The following is a 26990-nucleotide window of genomic DNA, read 5'->3' as shown; positions in this document are numbered from 1 at the left end:
GGTCTGTGCAGCCCTTTGAGACACTAGTGATTTAGGGCTATATAAGTAAACATTGATTGATTGATTGATCTGTCATGGCCTGAGGATGTCTGTATCTCTCTTACTGGCACTTATTGACTTGGAGGAGGGTGGCATCTCTACTAAAGATGTGAAAATGACAATTAGACCAAGAATATCTCTATTAAATATATAACATGACATTTATATAAAATAATAATTCCACTTGGTAGTTTTCATCTCCACATAAACAAGACGTTACCAAATGAACAGCAGAACTTACCTACCACACCAAAAGTAAAGAAATAGGTCAGGTGTTTGTGTAGCCGGATCGAGTGAATTGTGAAGTGTGAATTATATTTATATAGCGTTGTGTATTGCGGGTGTTGCTTGGAAGACTTGTTCTTACAACCTGCATGTACAAGTTATAGTATAAGAAACATTGTGTGATGTCAAACCTGTAACAATTTTCGGATGCTGACAATTAATCATTGGAACAAATTATGTTTACAATATTTCCTGTCAACTTCGATCAGTTCCACCGGACACCATGTATCTCGATCCACCTCTCCAATGTCCTTCTTTAACCTCCTAACCAGTGTCATCAAGCTGATGTCATTCATATCTTGACTTGTTTTAAATGTATAAATGATCTTGTAATCATCTACCATAACTTTCTTCCTCTTATCTACCTCTTCATCGTCTTTGTGCACTCTTTTAGACTTGGACTTTCCTTCAATCCCTCCTCTGCCCTTCGTTCCTCTCTCTCCTCTAGTCCTATCCATGTCCATACTGTAGCGTCCCGGCAGAGTCGGTGTTGCAAGGGGTTCTGGGTATTTGTGTTGTTGTGTTTCTGTTGCTTTGCGGTGCTGATGTTCTCCCGAAATGCATTTGTTGTTCTTGTTTGGTGTGATTCACAGTGGGGTGCATGTTTGTGACAGTTTTGGTGTTGTTTATGCGGCCACCATAAGTGTGACCTGTGGGGCTGTTGACTGAATATGCATTGCTTTCGCATGCCGGTGTTTGTGATCACAATTCTTATAATAATTGAGGCATTAATGTTCGCAGAAAACAGCTAGTATATCCTGTAATATCTACTTACGTGCTCAAACAGAAACCTCCACAAACCGGCTGAGCCTTGACACGCCCACCAGGTAGGGTTGTACACATCAGCAAAACACCCCAAACCGGTATGATGTATGAAATACAAGAAGTACTTGTTACAGGATGATTGTGTGGACATGCGGCGCCACCCTGTGGCAGCCACAGTGCCTGCACCTATAACATATCACTGTGTCACGTGTGTTTACGTCACTTGTACTTCCTACATGCAGCCTGAATACACGGTACTGACACACAGCAGGACTCTTGTCGTCTTTATAATACAACACGCACTATAACATGGTGTCAGAAGTCCAAGCAGGACCCGATTATGCCCCACATTCTGTCTGTTGTTGAGACAGTGTGCATTTATCTGTCTTGGTGAGTTTTAGCAGTTTCAGTTAGCCTGTTAGCTTTAGCACCGCGTTGGTATAATGGCATCCAACATCCCGCCTCCGGAGCCAATGAAGATGGCTGGAGACACTCACGGCAACTGGAAAAACTTCCGAGCAGAGTTTGAGGATTATCTGCTGGCGACGGGGCTCAACGAGAAGGAGAAGCCCGTCCAAGCAGCGGCGCTGAGACGGCTAATGGGGAACGGCTGCCTCCATGTTTACAAATACAACCTGGGACTCACTGTCGACCAACAGAAAGATGCCGGTGCTATTCTGGAGGCACTGGAGGGATACTTCACCCCCCCGAAGAATGTCACATTCGAGAGGTAAGTTTTTGGAAACTTAAAGCAAGAGGAAGGCGAACCCATTGAGCAGGGGTGCCCATTACGTCGATCGCGAGCTACCAGTCGACCGCGGGGGGTGTGTCAGTCGATCTCCAGCCAGGCTTTTAAAAAAAATAGACCTAAAAATTAGTGATCATCAATCTTCACCAAGACGTCACTTAAATGACATTCACGGTACCGGAGGGTCTTGTGAGATGAGGCTGGCTGCTGCAAGATCATTATTATGAAAATATGACCGAGAGGAAGGCAAGAAACACTTTTTATTTCAACAGACTCTCGCGCCGTACCTTCCGTCAAAACTCTAAAGGCCGACTGCACATTTCCTATCTTCACAATAAAAGCCCTGCTTCATGCTGCCTGCGCTAACTAAATACAGAGTCTCGGAAAACTGGCGTGCACAAGCGATCCCTCAGAAAGCTGGCGTGCACATCACTTGTGCACGCCAGCTTTCCGAGACTCTTATTTTGTTAGCGCAGGCAGCATGAAGCAGGGCTTTTATTGTGAAGATAGGAAACGTGCAGTCGGCCTTTAGAGTTTTGACGGAAAGGAGGTCGCGAAAGTCTGTTGAAATAAAAAGTGTTTCTCGCCTTCCTCTCTGTCATTTTTTCATAATAATGAACTGGCAGCAGCCAGCGTCATCTCACAAGACCCTCGGGTGCCGTGAATGTCAATCAAGCAAGCTACGGAATTTGACGCAAATGTTTTTCTTGTAAAGTGTATGGAAGCTGGATGAATTAGATGCCAAAAACCAACCACTTTCATGTGGTATTGTACAGAAAGGATAACTTTTTTTCTCCTCCATTTGAAAATGTGGGCGTTATCATCATTACTGTCTGATTCCAATCAATGCAAGTCATCAGAATCAGGTAATACACCAACTTATATTCTTGTCTTTGTAAAAGAAAGACATCTATATGTGTTACACATGCTTGTATTATCATTAAACACATTTAACTTGTTTACAAAAATGTCTCTTTCATTAATAAATAAATATAAATGATATATATAAATGAGGTAGATCCCCTCGAGTTGGTCAATTGAAAAGTAGCTCGCCTGCAGAAAAAGTGTGGGCACCCCTGCCATAGAGGCTTTTGTTACAAGGCTGAGAGAAAAGGCTGCTTCTTGTGAATACGGAGCTATGCAAGATGAACTCATAAAGGACAAGCTTGTCCTTGGCATTGCTGACGTCGTTTGCTAAGAGAAAATGATCTCAAATTGGATCAAGCAATCATGATCTGCCGTGCAGCCGAGGTCATGGACAATAAATTAAAGACTACGTCTCTGGGCAACTCTGGGCCTGGAGAGAGCATCAATGTCGCGCAGGGGGGACAAAGATATGGACGCAGGTCTGCCGGTAGGCCATCTGAGCCCACCAACACCAGTGCACAGCTCCAGAGAATGAGAGACACAGTGGAATGCAAGTACTGTGGTACAAGGCACACACGTGGGCGAGACCAGTGCCCTGCATTTGGTAAATCCTGCCGCTCTTGTGGCACTGCCAACCATTTCGCCAAAGTATGCATGAAGAGGGGTCAGCACGCACGCCAGTTGAATGCTGTGGATGACCCGTCAACAAGGGAACAGGAGGACAGTGATGAAAGAGATGTGTACACAGCAGAGAGCGTGGGAGCGGTGAACACGCAAGGGAAAAAGTGGTTTGTCAATCTGCCACTGCAACAGGGGGTCCAGAGGTGCCAGCTCGACTCGGGAGCCACCTGCAATGTGATTAGCATGAAGGACAAGATGAGACTGGCGCCCAGAACGCCTCTTCAGAAGAGTCTCACCAGATTGAAGCTGTACAACAGTGAGTGGATGAACTCGCTGGGGTTGTACAGCACACAGTGTGTCATTAGGGGCAGAACACAAAAGCTGGACTTTGAGGTTGTGCATACAGGCCAAAGGCCCTTGCTTTCGGGGGAGACATCTGAGAGACTAGGCCTGATACGATTCACCATTCCTGAGGAGCTAAATAAAGTGGAACACTGCAGGATGGGAGACCTGTCCAAAGAGCGTCTCATCAACACATACCACGACGTGTTCACCAGCCCAGTCGAGTCCCTGCCTGGCGATATTCACTTTGAGCTGGACAGCAGTGTGCCCCCAGGAATGTTCCAGTGGCCCTCAAGGCAGCTGTTAAAGCACAGCTCGATCAATACGAAAAGGATGGACATTTAACCACAGTCACACAGCCCACAGACTGGATCAGCAATCTGGTCATAGTGAAAAAAATGGATAAATTGAGACTATGCATTGACCCAAAGCCACTCAACCGAGCCCTGAAACGGTCCCACTACCTCATGCCCACTTTAGATGATGTGTTGTACAAGCTGCCAAAGGCGCGTATATTCACGCTGGTGGATGCGCGTGATGCATTCCTGCAGTGCCGACTGGATGAGGAGAGCAGCCTGATGACAACGTTCTGGACACCATAGGGCAGAAAACGGTGGCTGAAGCTCCCCTTTGGTGTGTCAGTTGCTCCGGAACTGTACCAGAGAAAGCAACATGAGCTCTTAGCTGGATTAACTGGGATTGAGCCCATAGCCGATGATATCCTCATAGTTGGCTGCGGGGATACGGACGAGGAGGCCAACCGGAACCATGACACAAACCTAATTTCCCTAATGGACAGATGCAGAGAAGTTAAGCTCAGGCTGAGCCTGAAAAAGTTGCAGTTCCGAGTGAAGGAGGTCCGCTTCCACGGCCACATACTGTCTGCCGAGGGCCTCAAGGCTGACCCTGACAAGATCAGGGCGGTTTTGGACATGCCGAACCCCACAGACGCTAAAGGGGTCCAGCGGTGTGTTGGCTTTGTGAACTATCTTTCCAGATTCATGCCCCGCCTGTCAGAGGTATGTGAACCATTGAGGAGGCTGCTAGACAAAGACGTGGCGTGGCACTGACCGCCAAAACATGATGCTGCCATGAAGGAAATGAAGACACTGGTCACAGCAGTACCGGTCTTGCGCTATTATGACGCCATCAAGCCAGTCACCATACAGAGCGACTCCAGTCAGACAGGCCTGGGCTGCTGTCTGCTACAGGAAGGGCAGCCTGTCACTTTTGCTTCCCGCGCCCTGACCCAGACGGAACAAAACTATGCACAGATAGAAAAGGAGTGCCTGAGCATCGTGTTCGCCTGTCAACGCTTCCACTACTACCTATATGGACGGGGTGATGTGACAGCAGAGACCGACCACCGGCCTTTAGTGTCCATCTTCAGTAAGCCCCTCCTCAGCGCGCCCAAACGCCTACAGAGCATGCTCCTGACACTTCAGAATTACTGCCTTATGGTGGTGTACAAGCCAGGCCCTGAAATGTACATAAGTGACACGCTTAGTAGAGCCACCATCCCGCCACGGAAAACAGACACACTGTACCGACGAGAAATGGTCTGCAGCATGCAACAGGAGCAGTGTGACGCAGCGGCCATTCAGCAGGCAGACTACCTCAATGTCAGCAGCCAACGCCTGGCACAGATCCGAGCACACACAGAGGAGGATGTGTGTCTCCAAACGCTCAAGGCAGTCGTACTGCGGGATGGCCAGAACACAAAGAGGAAGCCCCCGTACTCATCAGGGACTACTGGGCCATCAGAGATGAAATAAGCGCACAGGATGGCGTGCTTTTCAGGAGCCAGCGTGTCATCATTCCGAAAGCCATACGTCCGGAAATGCTGAGCAGGATCCACCACAATCATGTGGGTGGTGAAGCATGTTACAGACATGCTCGCGATACATTGTACTGGCCCCGCATGCAAGGGGAAGTCAAAGACTATGTACAGCAGTGTTCTGTGTGTAACGAGTATGCGCACGAACAACAAAAAGAGACCATGATGTCACACCCGCTCCCCACACGTCCATGGCAGCTGGTAAGCATGGATTTGTACAGCTACGCAGCACAGAACTTTTTGCTCGTGGTGGACCACTACTCCGACTTCTGGGAGATAGACCTGCTCCCTGATTTGTCGGCCGACACCACAATCCGACGAATCAAGGCACAGTTTGCACGTTATGGCGTCCCGGACAGAGCCATTACGGATGGGGGAAGCCAGTTTGCCCGCAGTGAATTCCGGGCATTTGCAAGGGAGTGGGGCTTCGAACATGTCATGTCCTCACCGCGGCACCCAAAAGCTAATGGCAAAGCAGAGTCTGCAGTAAAGATTGTGAAAGGCTTGTGCAAAAAGGTGGACCGTGCCAAAGAGGACCCCTGGAAGGCCATTCTGCATTGGCGAAACACGCCCACTGAGGGCATACATTGTAGCCCAGCACGGCGTCTCATGTCACGAAGGCTGAGAACACTTCTTCCGGTGGCCGACCAGCTCCTTGCACCTCAGGTCATCACAGGGGTTTCCGACAAGCTGAGGGGGAAGCATCAGGCAGCGAAGTTAGTGTATGACAAATCGGCGAGGGATCTGCCGGAGCTGAACGTCGGCCAGCCTGTTAAAATGAAGCCGCTCCCGGGAGACAGAACGGGCAGATGGAGGAGAGGAGTGTGCCTGCAGCAGTTGGGACTCCGATCCTATCTGGTCGACGTAGAGGGGACCACATATCGAAGCAACAGAATTGATCTTAGACCGGCCGAGGCAATGCCTGAGCAACCGCTGGCTCGACCAGATATAACCCCAGAGCAGCCTGCGAGTGGCAGTGGCAACAGAGACAGTGTTGGCGGTGCTGGGGAGTCTCCAAGGTCTTCACCGGCCCCAAGGTCATCACCGTCTACTCCGCAGGCCAGAGACACAGGGCCGGACTTTCTCCCGGAGTGGGAGGCTTATTAGGCCTCCTGACAGACTTGACCTGTAGGTCACACATGGACTGTGACACGCATATACACACACACACACACACACACACACACACACACACTGACATACAGTCGAATAAACATACATGGACTGTTTGCACTTTCAAACACACATGGACTGTGAATTTAAAAAAAAAAAAAAAAAAAAGTGATGTTCTGTGATTGAGTGTGATTTCATGACAGGTGTGCTCTTATCCTGCTACTATGTAATGTTACGTTCTGTTTTGCTATATATTTGATATCTGATATTGGATGTTAAACCAGGTATCGCTATCTGAGGTTGAAAATGGGGTTACTAGTATGTTGATGGTCTACAGTTGATTTACAGGCAGCATTTTTCCAGTGTGGATACTTTACTAAAGGAAGGGAGATGTTACAGGGTGATTGTATTGACATACTGCGCCACCTTGTGGCAGCCACGGTGCCTGCACCTATAACATATCACTGTGTCACGTGTGTTTACGTCACTTGTACTTCCTACATGCAGCCTGAATACACGTACTGAGCCACAGCAGGACTCTTGTCCTCTATAATGCACCACACATTATAACAAAGACTTTGTGTAGAACAATATTTAGTTTGGTAGCAAAACACACAACAGGTGCAACACAACACAACGCTAGATCTTCTTTCTATTTGTACAAAGTCTACATTTATAAAAAATTATAGGAAAAGCAACATCAGAACTTACCTGCAGTGAAAGTCCACATGAAATAGACCAGAACATGTTGGTAGTCCATTATAGACGATTCACTTTCACCTATTTTACCAAACTAGTTTGCTGTCTTTCAATAGCTATTCACTGAAAACAGCAAATAAAATGGGTCTGTTTTGCAAAAGTGAAAGCTAAAGCCATATAAGGAACTCACGTTTTGTAGGTCATCTATGGATTTTCAAAATAAGAGCATAACCAGAGCATGCATGGTATTTTAACACTTGTAAAGTAAATGAAACAGCGGATCATATAGTTGGTGTAGATGCCCATATCGGCTGTTGAGATTCAGCTCAGTTTGTAATTTCCTGTTATACAGTATGCCAGGCAGTCTTGCACTAAAGGAGGTTTACTTTATTACTCTAGTACAGTGGTTCTCAACCTTTTTTCAGTGATGGTCCCCCAGTGAACATGTTTTTAATTCAAGTACCCTCTAATCAGAGCAAAATTATTTTTGGTTGAACAAAAAAGATAAAGAAGTAAAATACAGCACTATTTCATCAGTTTCTGTTTCATTAAATTGTATAACAGTGCAAAATATTGCTCATTTGTGGTGGTCTTTCTTGAACTATTTGGAAAAAAAGATTTAAAAATAACTAGAAACTTGTTGAAAAATAAACAAGTGATTCAATTATGAATAAAAATGTCTACCCATAGAAGTAATCATCAACTTAAAGTGCCCTCTTTGGGGATTGTAACAGAGATCCATCTGGATTCATGAACTTAATTCTAAATATTTCTTCACAAAAAAAGACATCTTTAACATTAATATTTATGGAACATGTCTACAAAAAAACTAGCTGTCAACACTGAATATTGCATTGTTGCATTTCTTTTCACAGTTTATGAACTTACATTCATATTTTGTTGAAGTATGATTCAATAAACATATTTATAAAGGATTTTTGAATTGTTGCTATTTTTACAATATCCATCCATCCATTTTCTACCGCTTATTCCCTTTTGGGGTCGCGGGGGCGCTGGCGCCTATCTCAGCTACAATCGGGCGGAAGGCGGGGTACATCCTGGACAAGTCACCACCTCATCGCAGGGCCAACACAGATAGACGGACAACATTCCCACTCAGATTCACACACTAGGGACCATTTAGTGTTGCCAATCAACCTAACCCCAGGTGCATGTCTTTGGAAGTGGGAACCCACGCATTCACGGGGAGGACATGCAAACTCTGCACAGAAATATCCCGAGCCTGCATTTGAATCCAGGACTGCAAGACCTTAGTATTGTGAGGCAGACACACTAACCCCTCTGCCACCGTGAATCCCACACACCTGCTAATCATTATCATAGCCATTATTTAAGACATTCTGTTTCTGTTCTTTGTCCTCGCAACTTTACCTTAAAAAAAAATAAAAATATATATTTTTAAATATCTTTACAATATTTAAAAAAAAATCTCACGTACCCCTTGACATACCTTCAAGTACCCCCAGGGGTACACTTACCCCCATTTGAGAACCACTGTTCTAGTACACCCCGGTACTGAAGCTGTGTGCCTTCATTGTTTTTGTAGCTGTTGTTTTGAGGCATGTTTAAAAAAGATTTTAAAAAAATACTGCACTTTGTGAAAGTCAAAGTAGAGTTGTAGTGGGTATCAAGATTATCTCAAGGAGAGTATGTCCCAAATTCCAAGCGGCTGTTTTGAGGCATGTTAAAAAAAAATAACACTGTTACAAATATGCGCCACACTGTGAACCCACACCAAACAAGAATGACAAACACATTTCGGGAGAACATCCGCACTGTAACACAACATAAACACAACAGAACAAATACCCAGAAACCCTTGCGGCACTAACTCTTCCGGGACACTACGATATACACCCCCCACTACCACACACACACATCTCAACCCCGCCCAACTCAACCTCCTCATAGTCTCTCTCAGGGAGAGCATGTCCCAATTCCAAGCTGCTGTTTTGAGGCATGTTAAAAAAGAATAATGCACTTTGTGACTTCAATAATAAATATGGAAGTGCCATGTTGGCATTTTTTTCCCTATAACTTGAGTTGATTTATTTGGGAAAACCTTGTAACATTGTTTAATGCATCTAGCGGCGCATCACAACAAAATTAGGCATAATAATGTGTTCATTCCACGCCTGTATATATCGGTATCGGTTGATATTGGAATCGGTAATTAGGACTTGGACAATAACGGAATATCGGCAAAAAAGCCATTATTGAAAACCCTTCTTTTGGTGGCCGACCAGGTCCTTAATTGCAGCTCAGGTCATCACAGGGTTTCCCGACAAGCTGAGGGGGAAGCATCAGGCGGCGAAGTTAGCGTATGACAAATCGGCGAGGGATCTGCCGGAGTTGAACGTCGGCCAGCCCATCAGGATGAAGTCGTTTCTATTTCAGAAATATGTTGATTGTACTCTCTTAATGAATCAATCAATCAATCAATGTTTACTTATATAGCCCTAAATCACTAGTGTCTCAAAGGGCTGCACAAACCACCACGACATCCTCGGTAGGCCCACATAAGGGCAAGGAAAACTCACACCCAGTGGGACATCGGTGACAATAATGACTATGAGAACCTTAGAGAGGAGGAAAGCAATGGATGTCGAGCGGGTCTAACATGATACTGTGAAAGTTCAATCCACAATGGATCCAACACAGTCGCAAGAGTCCAGTCCAAAGCGGGTCCAACTCAGCATAGAGAGTCCCGTTCACAGCGGAGCCACCAGGAAACCATCCCAAGCGGAGGCGGATCAGCAGCGCAGAGATGTCCCCAGCCGATACACAGGCAAGCAGTACATGGCCACCGGATCGGACCGGACCCCCTCCACAGGGGAGAGTGGGACATAGAAGAAAAAGAAAAGAAACAGCAGATCAACTGGTCTAAAAAGGGAGTCTATTTAAAGGCTACAGTATACAAATGAGTTTTAAGGTGAGACTTAAATGCTTCTACTGAGGTGGTATCTCGAACTGTTACCGGGAGGGCATTCCAGAGTACTGGAGCCCGAACGGAAAACGCTCTATAGCCCGCAGACTTTTTTTGGGCTTTGGGAATCACTAACAAGCCGGAGTCCTTTGAACGCAGATTTCTTGCCGGGACATATGGTACAATACAATCGGCAAGATAGGATGGAGCTAGACCGTGTAGTATTTTATACGTAAGTAGTAAAACCTTAAAGTCACATCTTAAGTGCACAGGAAGCCAGTGCAGGTGAGCCAGTACAGGTGTAATGTGATCAAACTTTCTTGTTCTTGTCAAAAGTCTAGCAGCCGCATTTTGTACCAACTGTAATCTTTTAATGCTAGACATGGGGAGACCCGAAAATAATATGTTACAGTAGTCGAGGCGAGACGTAACAAACGCATGGATAATGATCTCAGCGTCTTTAGTGGACAGAATGGAGCGAATTTTAGCGATATTACGGAGATGAAAGAAGGCCGTTTTAGTAACGCTTTTAATGTGTGCCTCAAAGGAGAGAGTTGGGTCGAAGATAATACCCAGATTCTTTACCGTGTCGCCTTGTTTAATTGTTTGGTTGTCAAATGTTAGAGTTGTATTATTAAATAGAGTTCGGTGTCTAGCAGGACCGATAATCAGCATTTCCGTTTTTTTGGCGTTGAGTTGCAAAAAGTTAGCGGACATCCATTGTTTAATTTCATTAAGACACGCCTCCAGCTGACTACAATCCGGCGTGTTGGTCAGCTTTAGGGGCATGTAGAGTTGGGTGTCATCAGCATAACAGTGAAAGCTAACACCGTATTTGCGTATGATGTCACCTAGCGGCAGCATGTAGATGCTGAAGAGTGCAGGGCCAAGGACCGAACCCTGGGGAACTCCACACGTTACCTTAACGTAGTCCGAGGTCACATTGTTATGGGAGACACACTGCATCCTATCAGTAAGATAAGAGTTAAACCAAGACAGGGCTAAGTCTGACATACCGATTCGTGTTTTGATACGTTCTAATAAAATATTATGATCGACGGTATCGAAAGCAGCGCTAAGATCGAGGAGCAGCAACATAGATGACGCATCAGAATCCATCGTTAGCAATAGATCATTAGTCATTTTTGCGAGGGCTGTCTCCGTGGAGTGATTTGCCCTGAAACCGGATTGAAAGGTTTCACATAGATTGTTAGACGCTAAGTGTTCATTTAACTGCTCCGCAACAATTTTTTCGAGGATTTTTGAAATAAAGGGAAGGTGAGACACCGGTCGGTAGTTTACCATGAGGTCAGGATCGAGGTTAGGTCTTTTAAGAAGAGGATGAATAACCGCTTTTTTGAATGCTAGGGGAACAGTGCCCGAGGAAAGTGATAAGTTTATAATATTTAGCACTGATGGACCTAATAATACAAAGAGCTCCTTGATCAGTTTCCCAGGAAGAGGGTCAAGTAAACATGTTGTTTGTTTTATTCCATTTACACGTTGTAACAATTCCTCTAATGTTATTTCCTCAAAACGAGAGAAACTATTTTGGAGGGCAGTATCCGCCGTATATACAATCGTGTCAGTGTTACTAGAACCCCGTTGTAGCTGGGACGCATTGTCTTTAATCTCCTTTCTAATGACTTCAATTTTCTTACTAAAGAATTGCATAAAGTCATCAGCTGAGTGGGTGGAGCTACTGGAAGGAGTCCCTTGTTGGGTTAGCGATGCTACCGTACTAAACAAAAATTTAGGATCGTTTTTATTACGGTGGATGAGATTTGAGTAATAATTAGCTTTAGCTAAGGTAAGCATGCGTTTATAAGTTATTAAACCATCACTAAATGCTTGATGGTGCACCTCAAGTTTAGTCGTGCGCCATTTGCGTTCCAGCTTTCTGCATAATAATTTCTGAGCTCTAGTTTCTTCGTAAACCACGGGGTGCGCTTTTTTGGAGCCTTTTTTAACTTTAGCGGTGCTATGTTATCAATGGTTTCGCGCAGGGCGTCGTTAAAGTTGTTAGTGAGGTTATCAATAGAGCCCACATACTTTGGGAATGGTGCCATTACCGAGGGCAGTAGGTCAGCAAGAGTTGTCGTTGTGGCCGTATTAATGTTGCGGCTGCTATAGCAGTTATTATTATTATTAGTTTGACGAACATGCGTCTGAACCTCGAATTTTATAAGGTAATGATCGGACAATACTTTAGTATACGGGAGTATCGTAACTTTGGAAGCGGTGATACCCCTGACAAGCACTAGGTCTATCGTATTACCGTTGCGATGCGTGGGTTCATTTATTATTTGTGTGAGACCACAGCTATCAATTATACTCTGGAGCGCTACGCACGGTGGGTCCGATGGGGTATTCATGTGGATATTAAAGTCCCCCATTATGATTATATTATCGGCGTGTGTCACTAGATCAGCAACGAACTCTGAGAATTCATTGATAAAGTCCGAACAGGGCCCTGGGGGGCGGTAGATAACAGCCAGGTGTAGAGGCAGCGGTGTGACAGACCTCATAGTAAGCACCTCAAACGATTTATATTTATTATTTATGTTAGGACTAAGGTTAAAGTTTTCGTTGTATATTAGTGCGACCCCCCCACCCCTTTTAAGCGGACGGGCAATATGCGCATGTGTAAAGTTAGGAGGACATGCCTCATTTAGCGCAAAAAAGTCGTTTGGTTTAAGCCAGGTTTCGCTGAGACCGATGACGTTAAGATTGTTGTCTCTGATGATATCATTAACTAACAACGTTTTGGGAGACAATGATCTTATGTTTAAAAAACCTACATTATAGGTAGTGGGCTGTTTTAGGGAATTTTTGATCAAATTATCCGTAGTAGCAATATTAATAATGTTGTGTTTATTATGCCCAGTGCATTCAGTATAATTACGACCATATCTAGGAATTGATACGACGGGAATGTTCCGATTGTTTGATTGTTGCTTTGATAAACTGCACGCATCATGGTTAGCCTCCTCAGTAACGGGGATTTTCCGATTGTTTGTTTGTTGCTTTGATAAACTGCACGCATCATAGTTAGCCACCTCAGTAAAACACATGTCCAACTCTGAAACACTCAAAGCAGAAAAAACTTGTTCTAATTTAACAGACTCCTTACCCAGACCAGTAGTCTCGCATTTTCCATCTAAATCCGTCTTCAGGGTGGAGGGAAGTGGTGTACTGTGGGGATTAGCCTTCTGCTTTGTTTTTAGCCCCGCTCGACATCCGCGTTTCCGATCACACCGCTGGCGTCTGCTCCGTAGACGGCCCCCGCTGCTACTAGACTCCCCTGCTTCACAGGCCGCTGGATGTAGCCGCCGACGTATCCCCATGCTAGTTAGCATGTTTAGCACGCCCGCGTCTATCAGTCCAAAACGGCCCAATATGTCCATATCCAGAAGTGTCTGGCGGTCGTACGTGATCACGGAATGAATAAAGAAGTGCATGGAGGATGTTGGTGTGATCAAGAACATCCCCACACGGGCCAAGGAGAAACCATGGATGAACAGTGAGGTACGTGCAATGCCGAAGGCTCGGAACAAGGCTTTTAAAGACTCTGGCAACATGGTAGCACTTAAAACAGCCAGAGCCAACCTGAAGCGTGCCATTAGGGTTGCAAAGTGTGCTCACAGTCAGAAAGTGCGGGACTTCTTCGAGAACCCCATTCCTTAAAAAGACGGAAGAACGCCGTTCGTTCAATTACTGCAGTCAGGGCCGAAGCAATAAGACAACCAAAAGAAACGGAAAGTTTTGGTCTGAGGAGACAAAAAAATAAAAAAGGGAATTTACCCGGGTAAAAATACGTTCAGGACATTAATCGATTTACGTGGACCCGGACAAGTTGAAAAACTTATTCGGGTGTTACCATTTAGTGGTCAATTGTACGGAATATAATCAATCAATCAACTTCCGACACATGCAATGATTTTGGTCATGTAGAAAATCTATGCAAACTTTCACTATAACTTATTGGTTGACAGCTTTAAAGGTTTGATCTGTGTTTGTACTTCAAGAAAAAGATGTAGTTAGCATCGTCTCAAGTAAATCTAAGATTGTTGTGAGATGGACAGTGACTCAACATTTGTCACGCCTATGGATCATCTTTTGTTTTGGTCATGTTCGGTTTTGTTTTTTGGACACTTGTTTCCTGTTTTGCACTTCCTGGTTTGTTTTTGTTTCCATAGTAACTCATTAGCTTTCACCTGGCTCTCAAGTCACGCCCCGGTCCTCAGTTCTCACACCTGCTAATCATTATCATAGCCATTATTTAAGCCATTCGGTTTCTGTTCTTTGTCCTGGCAACTTTACCTTACCTACCTACACATCCCGTATTCATCTGCTTCATGCCTTGCTATGCTGTTCGTTTTTGTCCACAAAACGTAAGTTCTGTATTTATGCCTCAGTGCAAGTTTTGTTGTTCATGCCACAGTGCAAGTGTTTTTGTTCATGTTTATAGTTCCAGCCTTTGTGCTAGTCTTCTTTTTTTTTTTTTTAGCCAAAAAATGTTTCCCCCCCTTTGTTTGCCTTTTTTTGTTAGAATATAAATAAAAATGTACCTTCATTCACGCCTGGCTCGTGCCAATCATCCTTTGCATCGAAGAAACAATCCAAGTCCAAGTCCATGTTTGACAGCATTATTTACTGATGAATACAAATGTAGCAGGTATATAAGATATATGATATGCATTCCATCAAAATTCCCTCACGTTTTATTTTATTTCTTTATTGTAATTCATTGTCACATTTTTTTGGTGATTTTTTTCAGCAAATAACTCGTTTTGTAAGCATTTGTCATTTTATTTTGAAGTCCTACCTTCTTCCAGTAGTGAGTTTGTCGTTCTGGCCTGCATGTTAAGACATGCCGTGAGGAGGGGAGCGGTTTTCTCATCCCTCCTGTTTAAAGAGAGTATAACAAGTGTAAACATGTTATAATGTACTCTTGTGTACACTTGTTTTGCTCATAGTTTGAGTGTTTTAAAAAAACTTTTTGCCTTTCATTGAAGTTTTCCCTCCATTTTAGACTGGTGTGCTGTGTGTTAATGCTGCCGCATTACTTCCTGTTGATTTCATACAGCTATGTTTCTGTTGCTCCCAACACTTTGTTCTATTTTACTGTACTATTTTAATTTACTGTTTATTTTCTCATTATATGAAATATTAGACGGTGGTGTATTCATTTTCAGTGTATCTGTAATTGTGATGTATAGGTTTTGTGACATTTGTTAATGAGTTATATAGCATTTCTGCTCATTTAAATGTGTTAGATGTTTAAAGGTGTTATGTGGAGAAGAAAACTACCAAGTGGAATGATTATTTTGTATAAATGTCATGTTATATGTTTAATAGAGATATTCTTAGGCTAATTGTCATTTTCACATCTTTAGTAGAGATGCCACCCTCCTCCAAGTCAATAAGTGCCAGTAGGAGAGATACAGACATCCTCAGGCCATGACAGAGGTGTCTGTCAACTAGTTGTAAGTCCATGTATCGTCTCGAAAGTAATGAACACATTTTATGAAGGTTGTAAAGTTACTTAATGCTGCTTTAAATAAACACTGAAATGTATGTTCAAAATTATTGTGTTCAGACAAATAGTTGAGCAACAATCGTGTTCCCATGTTTATTTTTTTAAATGTTTTACAAATTGTTTTTCATGTGGTCTGCACTTATTATTATTATTATTATTATTGGCTTTTATCTAGTTTGCAGGCAACACGGGGGTACAGGGGTTAGTGCATGTGCCTCACAATACCAAGGTCCTGAGTTGTCCTGGGTTCAATCCCGGGCTCGGGATCTTTCTGTGTGAAGTTTGCATGTTCTCCCCGTGACTGCGTGGGTTCCCTCCGGGTACTCCGGCTTCCTCCCACCTCCAAAGACATGCACCTGGGGATAGGTTGATTGGCAACACTAAATTGGCCCTAGTGTGTGAATGTGTGTGTGAATGTTGTCTGTCTATCTGTGTTGGCCCTGTGATGAGGTGACGACTTGTCCAGGGTGTACCCCGCCTTCCGCCCGATTGTAGCTGAGATAGGCGCCAGCGCCCCCCGCAACCCCTAAAAGGGAATAAGCGGTAGAAAATGGATGGATGGGTTATGGGTCTACTGAAAATGTGAGCAAATCTGCTTGGTCAAAAGTATACATACAGCAATGTTAATATTTGGTTACATGTCCCTTGGCAAGTTTCACTGCAATAAGGAGCTTTTTGGTAGCCAACCACAAGCTTCTGCTTGAATTTTTGAATACTCCTCTTTACTAAAAAAGTGTGCAGTTCAGCTTAATTTTTTGGTTTTCTGACATGGACTTGTTTCTTCAGCATTGTCCACACGTTTAAGTCAGGACTTTGGGAAGGCCATTCTAAAACCTTAATTTTAGCCTGATTTAGCCATTCTTTTACCACTTTTGACGTGTGTTTGGGGTCATTGTCCTGTTGGAACACCCAACCGTGCCCAAGACCCAACCTGCGGGCTGATGATGTTAGGATGTCCTGAAGAATTTGGAGGTAATCCTCCTTTTTCATTGTCCCATTTACTATCTGTAAAGTACCAGTTCAATTGGCAGCAAAACAGGCCCAGAGCATTAATGATACCACCACCATGCAGCTGAGATAGGCCCCCCTGCCTCCCCCAAGCGGTAGGAAATGGATGGATGGGACATATATGACTATAAACCACAGATATTTTTGTGTAAAATGAGTTATTAACACCAACATTTTTTGTAAATATGTCTTTACGTATCTTAATTGTTTCCAAATGGTGTCTGTAATACAGCAGTAAAACGGCTGATCAAACAAAACAGAAGTTGTCATCATGGACCATACTATGAATTGATTTACGTGGACCCCGACTTAAACAAGTTGAAAAACGTATCCAGGTTTTACCATTTAGTGGTCAATTGTACGGAATATGTACTCTACTGTACAATCTCATGATAAAAGTTTCAATCAATCAATCAAAAAAGACCCAGTAGCTGCGGAAGCTAGCTCTCCAATCAAATAAACAGAATCAATAACTCCTCGGTGACATTTTGGTGAATTTACTGAGGTAGTTTTAAAACTAAAACAGTACAAACAGAATGTCTTGTAAGTTAATAATAATAACACACACACACACACTCGTAAATGTGTTAGCATTTTATCTAATGCTAACGACGCTAGCTTCATAACATTACGATAGCACGTACGAATAAGCAGAAAAACACTCCCACATATATCACACATGGGACATTTTAGTGGGAAAGAATTGTTTTAGTTGTATTGTTAAACTTCTAAACGTTGCTTGGAGTGATGAATGAAGAATCCATAAAAGTAAAAACGTTATGGACGGTTAGAATACAGAGCGGCACTTATACTTCCGGTTCGAAGCGTCAAACAGCAGGAATTCATATTACCCAGCAGCACCTGCAGTGAGCAAACTCATCCAATAGACGGCGCCATAGCACAAATAATAACACACTTTTTCAATGTCTTTGCACGTGTTTAATGAAAACGATTTGCTCTATGGCTGCTGGCAAAGAAAAATCCATACATTTTTAAAAGACGTAGGGTCCAAAGCGTAGGATAAAAGTATTATAGTCCGAAATTGACGGTACGTTTAACAGCCTTTTCTTTTTTGGTGGGTTTGGTTCCTTTCGATGTCTGATCCAAACCACTAGTTGTATCTTCTTTAACACAAAAATGACTTGTTGACATACATGAAGCATAAAAGCTTGGAAACAAATGTTCTTGTTTGTTTGCAGTCCTGAGCAGGAAGTCCAGAAGATCTTCAAATCCAAACACCCAATGGACACTGAGGTCACCAAAGCCAAGGTAGATGCTCATCTTCTGCTTATAAACTCTTTTAAACAAAGTTTAATTCATCTTCAAAGCATGAGAAAACATCATCAGGGTGTTTGCAAAAAGACACTCAAAAGTTCAACACTTATACATTTAAACTGAAGTTTTACAGGATGTCACTAAGGAAAAAGTGGTTGTATTGCACAAGTTCTTCTGAATCTTGCAAAACAAAAACACATTTAAATATTAAACATTTTAAACAAAAGGTTGTTTGACAGGCAGGCAATAATCCAAGATATCAAAGCACGCCACTCAAGAGACTTAATAATAGTAATGATAAATTACTATTACTTACACTCTGGACTATACACTGACACTCATCTATGTCTAAGACAATCATACATGCGGGTTCATGAGAAAAATGTTCTAAAGTAGGTGTATAAATATTTTTACCATTCATTTTTTTAAGTGTATCAATGTAAAACAAATATTTAATTTAGAAAAGTATTAAATAGAATGTTATGACAAATTGTAACAATATTTGTTTACCTTTATTATTTAAAAAATAATTAAGTCATTTTTAATCTATTAAAAAATATAATTTTTGTTGTATTTAATGTAATTTTGTAAATTGAGTATAATCAATTTTAAGATATTTTTTTCAAAATATCTTAATTATTATTACAATTATTATTATTGTTATATCTTAATATATATTTTTGAAATAATTATTTTATTTCAAATGTATTTAATAACATTTTATAAAACCATATAACAATATTTTTCTACTTTTTTAAATCCGTTCAATACAATTATTTTCTTATTTAGAAAATAATTACTAATGATTAATTAATTAATTTTTAATCTATAAAATATATATATATATATATATATATATATATTTGTTGTATTTAATATAATTTTGTAAATTAAGTTTAATCAATTTTAATATAAATTAATGAATTATTTTATTTAAAATGTGTTTAATAACATTTTATAAAACAATATAGCAATATTTTTCTACTATATGTTTTTAATCTGTTCAATACACATATTTTCTTTTTTAAAAAAAGACATTATGTAAACAAAAATAATTGTATTTAGGATTTTTTTAAATTGTGTATCAATATTTTACAGTGCCAGTAATTGTTCAAAATTTATGACAATTATTTTTATGCCATTGTTTAGGATATAAGTTTTTGTAAATTAAGTCCAACAATACATTTTATGTTTAATTTTTCTGAACAAATCCATTTAATTCAATATTTTAAATAACAATGTTTAGTTTTGTCATCACGGTGTGCCACCTATTATGTATGCTGCAGCTACATAGACCACGGATATGAGTCATTGTATTGTAAGTATTTATTTATTTCGGACATGATTTAATAAATTAAAAAAATAAAAACAATATAGTGATGTGTTTCAAACATGTATACAGTTACAGTTTTACATTCCGAAAAGGATTAGGAAGAAGCACAGCTTATTTATTCCTACCACTTTTTAGAAATCATTTCTAAAACAATAATAAATAGCGGTACAGTTTACATCCATCCATCCATTTTCCTACCGCTTGTCCCTTTCGGGGTCGCATGAATATAGTAAAAGACTGTATGGTTCACATCATTTACTGAATATGTGATAAGATGATGTGTCATATAGACTGTAATGTTTCCTCATGTCCTGTAGGTGGCAGCAATGCACATTACAAGGTTTTGGACATCACCACACATGAAGTGAAGCTTTTGTACATTTTGGATTTTCAGTGTTTTAAAACAGAGAAAAATCAGGACCTGATGTCCAAACCTCATGACAAAACATATTTTAATGCTTGTATGACAAAGAGTTAATGCTTGATAATACTTGACATGACTTATGTTTGCTAGATTATAGGTTTTGGTGTGGGTTTGCTGGAGGGCGTTGATCCTAACCCTGCAAACTTTGTCGGAGCTGGAGTGGTCCACACTAAATGTTCTCAGGTGGGATGTCTTTTCAGGCTGGAACCCAACACACAAGCGCAGGTAGAACACACACACACACACATATATGGTGTGTGTGGTTCCTCTCTGTTCTTTGTTCAGTGTAAAGTATTTTGTTTTTTTAATGCAACGGAAATGAAATGTACTTTTGGCACATAGCTTCACTGCCTCCACTGCTACGCTCTTGGAAGCCCAGCACACTAGTGATTTATATATATATATATATATATATATATATATATATATATATATATATATCTCCATCCATCCATCCATCCATCCATTTTCTACCGCTTATTCCCTTTCGGGGTCGCGGGGGGCGCTGGCACCTATCTCAGCTACAATCGGGCGGAAGGCGGGGTACACCCTGGACAAGTCGCCACCTCATCGCAAGGCCAACACAGATAGACATGCACCTGGGGATAGGTTGATTGGCAACACTAAATTGGCCCTAGTGTGTGAATGTTGTCTGTCTATCAATGCAGGTATAAATAGACTAAATACAACGACATAAAATATAACATATATACGCAATATTTACATCATATATGTACAGTATTTACATCATATATGTACAGTTTCATATCTATTTATTTGAAAACTAATCAAGCAAGCTTTATTGCAGACTCCAACGTCCAGGTAGACTATTCAGTGTAAGCCTGGGCCCCTGGAGAGGGGGTCCAGACTAAGGACAACGGAAAAAACTCATAGCTAAAGCACACATAAGCATGTGTGTAAGAGGGAAACATCAAAGAACACAAAGGACATTAAAAGAGCATTGCTGATGCAACCAGCCATTTCTATATACAGCTACAAAAAAAAAAATATAAAATTAAAATAAAAACATATACAGTGTGGTGGCCTCTGCTGGGGTGGGGGGGAGCATGGCCAGAGACAGGAGCAGACCCAACAAAGCAACCAAGAGAGCCACTCGGCCGCTCACTAACTCTCGGCCAGTGTCCAGTCTGCATGGATGAGTGAGGATGCGTCCAAGGAGACCGAGGTGTCCGATACCTGCTCATTCAGCCAAGACCCTGTGAACCCCGTCCGTCCCGGCGCTCAGCACCAGCTCCGCAGCTCTGTCTCTTCATCCGCGTCTCCTCCAGTCTCTCCAAACGGACTCTGGTGTGGCAGAGACCCAGCAGCTGGTCTCCATGGTCTAAAGGAAGCAGATCCAGAAGTCCACAAAAAAGCCCCACAGAAGTGAAGAAAGTGGCACCCTTTGTCAGACAGTCCCAAAGGGTCCCGAACCAAAAGGAAAAACAAAACCGACATGAAAACAAGAAGGAAACACCAGGAACACAGAAGGATGACACAAGAGCACAGAGCTCCTGCCACCAGCAGCCACTACAGCGGCGACATCTTGGGGGGAAAAGAAAATTATGCAGTTGTTGGTGAATTTGTCAGCTCATGTTGCTACAACCTCCATCTTTGTTTCAAAATGGCCTTTTAACATAAAAGGCTTCTTTCACTCCTTTTTCAAATTATTAGTTACTTTGGTCAAAGAAATTGTCTGTCTTTTCTCCCTGAAATCTTCCTTCTTTTTGAGATGTACATTTCTGTCATATGTAGGACTGATTCCTGACCAACTGTTGCTTCGTTTTCTAATTCCTCCCCAATCACTGAGTGTCGCTCCACTCAGGAAGTCATCTGTTTTCACATTTTCCTCCGAATTTTTCTGCTGATCTTGCGGATCATTGCTGGTATCTGAAAGTTCAGTGATAGTGTTTAAGTGTGTTGAAGAGGAATGAAGTGCAGGAACAGAAGCAGTGAGTAGCATGGCTCCTTCTGAATCCATCTTCTCATCCTCAGTCAACACGTTCAGTCCTAAAACACACCAAAAAGGGTAAAAATGCACAACATTCTGAAACGGGATAAAAAAATAATATCTTGAAGCAGAACACAATAAGTGTAATGACTTAGTTTACCTGAGTTGGAGGTAAGAGTGAGTACTTGGTCTAAGAAGGATGTCTTTTCATCACGCTCTTTGGACACTGAAACAACAACACAAAGATAATTACATTCCAATCACCTTAGTGAGGTAAGGAAACTAACATCCCAACAAGGTATTAATTACATTTAAATAAATAACTAATGTGACTTTGATTGATTGTCTTTTGTCATGTCGAGTTTCTGTACCTTTTAGATATTGACATGTTATGTATAAAACACAACACAAGATGACCAGAATGAAGATACAGACTAATATGATAATCAGATGAACATCTGATCTTTTACCTGCACAGAAAAACAAAAGTCAAACTCAAATCAACTTTTCAAAGTGCATTACATTCAAAATAAGATCTAAATATGTACAACCACCATTTCACAGCCATCATTATTGATTATAATTACCCAGGAAGCAGTCCTTAGCGGTGAATGAAGCCGTTTCATTGGTCAGAGGGTTGCTGACATCACAACGATAAACTTGATCATCATCTTCATTCCTGACAGTTATTGTTAAATTTGGTCCAGTCTGCTCCTTTCCTGGTGAGCTCCACTTCAACTTTAATAAATGAGGATGTTTGGACTCTGTTGAGCACACAAGTGTCGCCTGCTTTGTGTCGCTCATCTCACAGGATATGTTGGGTTTGGATACTTTGTCTGTAAGAAAACAGAAGGATGGTCAACATGAGGTCAGATGGTTTTTTTTTTTGTTTTTGGGGTGGAGATTCATGTCGTGTTGAGTCGTGTTCACATTTGAGCTCAAATGTAACACAATCAACACTATTGTTAATGAACCTAGATTAGACAAGTTCATATTTATAGTGCTCAATATTTGTGTTAAAATATTTTTGAATGGAAATGTAAACTTACCTATAACTTCAATTCTACGCTGGAAAGTATTCAGCTTGTTGTTTATGTTCATTCCAAGGTGATAGTCTCCACTGTCTTCATATGTGGCGTTTTTGATGGTGAGTTCTCCAGAGACCCGGTCCAGAGTGATTCTGTTCTTGTATGAAGAAGGCACATACTTCTCCGTGCCAGTAAACCATACCACCTCATTTTCATTATGTAGCCAAATAAATCTAATAGGTTGTTCAGAGATGGATGGCATGAAGTGTATGTCCTGACCCTTCAGGAAATATTTCACATCCTGTGCAGAAACTGTGAAAGGGACATAAACAGATAAATAGTCTTCAGCTGTAGTGGTGCACCATTAAGACCCTTTTTTATAAACAAAACACAAGAGACTTTAATGTGTATAAACACAGCATTATCTACTTTGCACGATTGTAGTGAGAATAATTACCATAACAGTTTGTGGAAATGATTACCTTTGAAAACGCCCTGTATGTTAATGTTGATGATATGTTGAACTTTTAAACATCAAGTTAGGGCTGGTCGATATGGCCTTTTTTAATATCTCGATATTTTGTAGGCCATATCGCGATACACGATATCTATCTCAATATTTTGCCTTGGACTTGAATTAACACTTGATACATATAATAACAGCAGTATGATGATCCTATGTGTCTACATTAAAACATTCTTGTTAATACTGTATTAATAAATACTACTTTTAAACTTTCATGCAGAGAAGGAAATCACAACTAAGGCAATTGACCAAAACTATATTTATTAAACAGTTATTAAGCAGTGGCACAAACGTTCATGTCATTTCCAAAACAGAAAGTGCAGGATTGTCAGAAACATTTTAAGTGTCAAATAAAAATGAGCTGCATAATAGGAAATCATAATATTCGTCCTTTGCTATGTGGTAGGTTACTACGGACGTTATTAAATTCTATTTTTTTCATACGGTGTTGATGCAGAAATGTTTTGATGGTGTGGGCGTGTGGCACCGAACGGAGATGTTGACATGCGAAGTAAGCACTCTTCATTCTCTAGCAGGTGACTTTTCAAAGGATGCTACATATTAGCAGAAATGCTACTTTTTGTAGCAACGCTTGTGCCGCATGCTTGACTTATTACGGTTGTCTGTTCGACATCTTCCCACTTGAAGCCAAACCCCCGCCAGACGATGGACCGCCTGCTGTTTTTCTTGGGAATTAAGTCTTCCTTCATTCGCACCTTCTTTCTCTCGTATTACCACTCGCACGGCTCTGCTAGCATCACAGCTAACGATACCCATGCTGCTACCTCTCTGCTCCACGAGGGCGTATACGTATGTGACGTATGACGTGACATTATGTGACGTGTGTAAGCTTGTCTGTGAGAAGGAAACAAGGAGTGGGAAGAGCCTGTAGTGCAGGGGTCTCAAACATGTGGCCCGCGGGACGTTATTTTGCGGCCCGCACTTTGATAGACAATTTAATGTTAGTGTGGGCCGCAAGTTTAATATGAACGGTGCTTGACAGCGTCATACTTTCCAACGTTCCCAATTTTCCCAGGAGACCCTCGAATTTCAGGATATGCATTCTCTCGAAATTCCTGTCGATTTATATCCAATCAGCATTATCCAGGGAGTGCAATGATGGTACTGTCTTTAGCACCCTCTACATCCTGTTCAGACAGCGTGCAAGGCCAGTTATATGTTGCATCTGGCCGTGCACAAGTGTGCTGTTGCAAGACATATTTGATCAACAGCTACACAGGTCACACTGAGGGTGGCCGTAAAAAAAACTTTAAAACTGTTACAAATATGTGCCAGACTGTGAACCCACACCAAACAAGAATGACAAACACATTTCGGGAGAACATCAGCACCGTAACACAACATAAACACAACAGAACAAATACCCAGAATCCCATTCAGCCCTAACTTTTCCGGGCTACAATATACACACCCCCGCTACCACCAATCCCCCACCCCCCACCCTCCTTACTTGCGTCGGTTGAGGTGGTGTATATTTTAGCCCGGGAGAGTTAGGGCTGCAAGGTGTTCTGGGTATTTGTTCTCTTGTGTTTAAGTTGTGTTAGGATGCGGATGTTCTCCCAAAATGTGTTTGTCATTCTTGTTTGGTGTGGGTTCCAAATGTGGCGCATATTTGTAACTGTGTTAAAGTTGTTTATATGGCCACCCTCAGTGTGACCTGTGTGGCTGTTGACCAAGTACGTCTTGCAGCCACTTAGGTTGTCCTGCACAAGTCTCATACAGCATGTTACAGAGCAGTCACGTTAGTTGTGTGATTTAAAAGTGTGCACGATGACAAGTTGTAAAACAGTAGTTCTCTTTCTGGGCGGCACGCGTACCCCTTGGGGTACTTGAAGGCATGACAAGGGACAAGTGGGATTTACTAAAAATATTCTAAAAAGTAGCAGCGATCCATAAATCCTTTATAATACTTCAGCAAAATATGAATGTAAGTTCATAAACTATGAAAAAATAATACAACAATCCAACATTCAGTGTGGACAGCTAGATTTTTTATGGACATTTTCCATAAATATTGATGTTAAAGATTTATTTTTTGGTGATGAAATGTTTACAATTAAGTTCATGAATCCAGATGGATCTCTATTACAATCCCCAAAGAGGGCACTTTAAGTTGATGATTACTTCTATGTGTAGAAATCTTTATTTATAATTGAATCACTTCTTAATTTTTCAACAATTTTTTAAATGATCTGTATATCTTTTTTTCCAAATAGTTCAAGAAAGACCACTACAAATGAGCAATATTTTGCACTGTTCTACAATTTAACAAATCAGAAACTGATGACATAGTGCTGTATTTTACAAACCCCGTTTCCATATGAGTTGGGAAATTGTGTTAGATGTAAATATAAACGGAATACAATGATTTGCAAATCATTTTCAACCCATATTCAATTGAATGCACTACAAAGACAAGATATTTGATGTTCAAACTCATAAACTTTATTTTTTTTTGCAAATAATAATTAACTTTGAATATCATGGCTGCAACATGTGCCAAAGTAGTTGGGAAAGGGCATGTTCACCACTGTGTTACATCACCTTTTCTTTTATCAACACTCAATAAAAGTTTGGGAACTGAGGAAACTAATTGTTGAAGCTTTGAAAGTGGAATTATTTCCCATTCTTATTTTATGTAGAGCTTTAGTCGTTCAATAGTCCGGGGTTTCCACTGTCGTATTTTACGCTTCATAATGCGCCACACATTTTCGATGGGAGACAAGTCTGGAATGCAGGCGGGCAAGGAAAGTACCCGCACTCTTTTACTGCGAAACCATGCTGTTGTAACACGTGGCTTGGCATTGTCTTGCTGAAATAAGCAGGGGCGTCCATGATAACTTTGCTTGGATGACAACATATGTTGCTCCAAAACCTGTATGGACCATTCAGCATTAATGTTGCCTTAACAGATGTATAAGTTTACCCATGCCTTGGGCACTAATACACCCACATACCATCACACATGCTGGCTTTTGAACTTTGCGTCTATAACAATCCGGGTGGTTCTTTTCCTCTTTGTTCCGGAGGACACCACACCCACAGTTTCCAAATATAATTTGAAATGTGGACTCGTCAGACCACAGAACACTTTTCCACTTTGCATCAGTCCATCTTAGATGAGCTCAGGCCCAGAGAAGCCAGCGGCGTTCCTTGGTGTTGTTGATAAATGGGTTTTGCTTTGCATAGTAGAGTTTTAACTTGCACTTACAGATGTAGCAACCAACTGTAGTTACTGACAGTGGTTTTATGAAGTGCTCCTGAGCCCATGTGGTGATATCCTTTACACACCGATGTCGGTTTTTGATGCAGTACCGCCTGAGGGATCAAAGGTCCGTAATATCATCGCTGACGTGCAGTGATTTCTCCAGATTCTCTGAACCTTTTGATGATTTTATGAACCGTGGATGGTATAATCCCTAAATTCCTTGCAATAGCTTGTTGAGAAACTTTGTTCTAAAACTGTTCGACAAATTGCTTACAAATTGGTGACCCTCACCCCATCCTTGTTTGTGAATTATTTAGCATTTCATGGAAGCTGCTTTTATACCCAATCATGGCACCCACCTGTTCCCAATTAGCCTGCACACCTGTGGGATGTTCCGAATAAGTGTCTGAT

The 26990-nt window shown here is 41.6% G+C and overlaps 5 protein-coding genes across 7 annotated transcripts in view; 3 read left to right on the top strand and 2 right to left on the bottom strand.

Annotated features, from left to right (window-relative positions):
• The window catches only part of LOC133547997 (T-lymphocyte surface antigen Ly-9-like), a 280939-nt gene that overhangs the window by 74941 nt on the left and 179008 nt on the right, over positions 1-26990 (top strand). The gene's annotated exons all lie outside the window — the stretch shown is intronic.
• Positions 1-26990, top strand: part of LOC133548174 (CD48 antigen-like) — a 160771-nt gene that overhangs the window by 69654 nt on the left and 64127 nt on the right. The gene's annotated exons all lie outside the window — the stretch shown is intronic.
• LOC133548213 (CD48 antigen-like) overlaps positions 1-26990 on the bottom strand; it is a 76070-nt gene that overhangs the window by 23677 nt on the left and 25403 nt on the right. The gene's annotated exons all lie outside the window — the stretch shown is intronic.
• Positions 1324-20270, top strand: LOC133548218 (uncharacterized). The gene is made up of 3 exons (XM_061893528.1): positions 1324-1819; positions 18013-18082; positions 19936-20270. Exons 1-3 carry the CDS (start codon positions 1533-1535, stop codon positions 20185-20187), a joined length of 609 nt encoding a protein of 202 aa, XP_061749512.1. The 5' UTR covers positions 1324-1532; the 3' UTR covers positions 20188-20270.
• The window catches only part of LOC133548057 (uncharacterized), a 51048-nt gene continuing 44659 nt past the window's right edge, over positions 20602-26990 (bottom strand). For all 3 annotated transcript variants that reach the window (XM_061893486.1, XM_061893473.1, XM_061893479.1), the window contains 5 exons: positions 22846-23136; positions 22384-22632; positions 22168-22266; positions 21957-22022; positions 20602-21855 (listed from right to left, as the gene is read on the bottom strand). In XM_061893486.1, the coding sequence (XP_061749470.1) occupies positions 21497-21855; positions 21957-22022; positions 22168-22266; positions 22384-22632; positions 22846-23136 (1064 nt within the window). In that variant the 3' untranslated portion in view covers positions 20602-21496. The remainder of the gene's footprint in view (positions 21856-21956; positions 22023-22167; positions 22267-22383; positions 22633-22845; positions 23137-26990) is intronic.

Source organism: Nerophis ophidion, linkage group LG02, assembly GCF_033978795.1.
Source record: "Nerophis ophidion isolate RoL-2023_Sa linkage group LG02, RoL_Noph_v1.0, whole genome shotgun sequence".
Classification (NCBI taxonomy): domain Eukaryota; kingdom Metazoa; phylum Chordata; class Actinopteri; order Syngnathiformes; family Syngnathidae; genus Nerophis; species Nerophis ophidion.
This window is presented reverse-complemented; position numbering and strand designations above follow the sequence as displayed.

Coding starts and splice junctions, on each gene's coding strand:
- LOC133548218 (XM_061893528.1), top strand. CDS start 1,533: ATGGCATCCAACATCCCGCCTCCGGAGCCAATGAAGATGGCTGGAGAC. Junction 1,820..18,012: donor AAGAATGTCACATTCGAGAG/GTAAGTTTTTGG, acceptor GTTTGTTTGCAG/TCCTGAGCAGGAAGTCCAGA. Junction 18,083..19,935: donor CTGAGGTCACCAAAGCCAAG/GTAGATGCTCAT, acceptor TATGTTTGCTAG/ATTATAGGTTTTGGTGTGGG.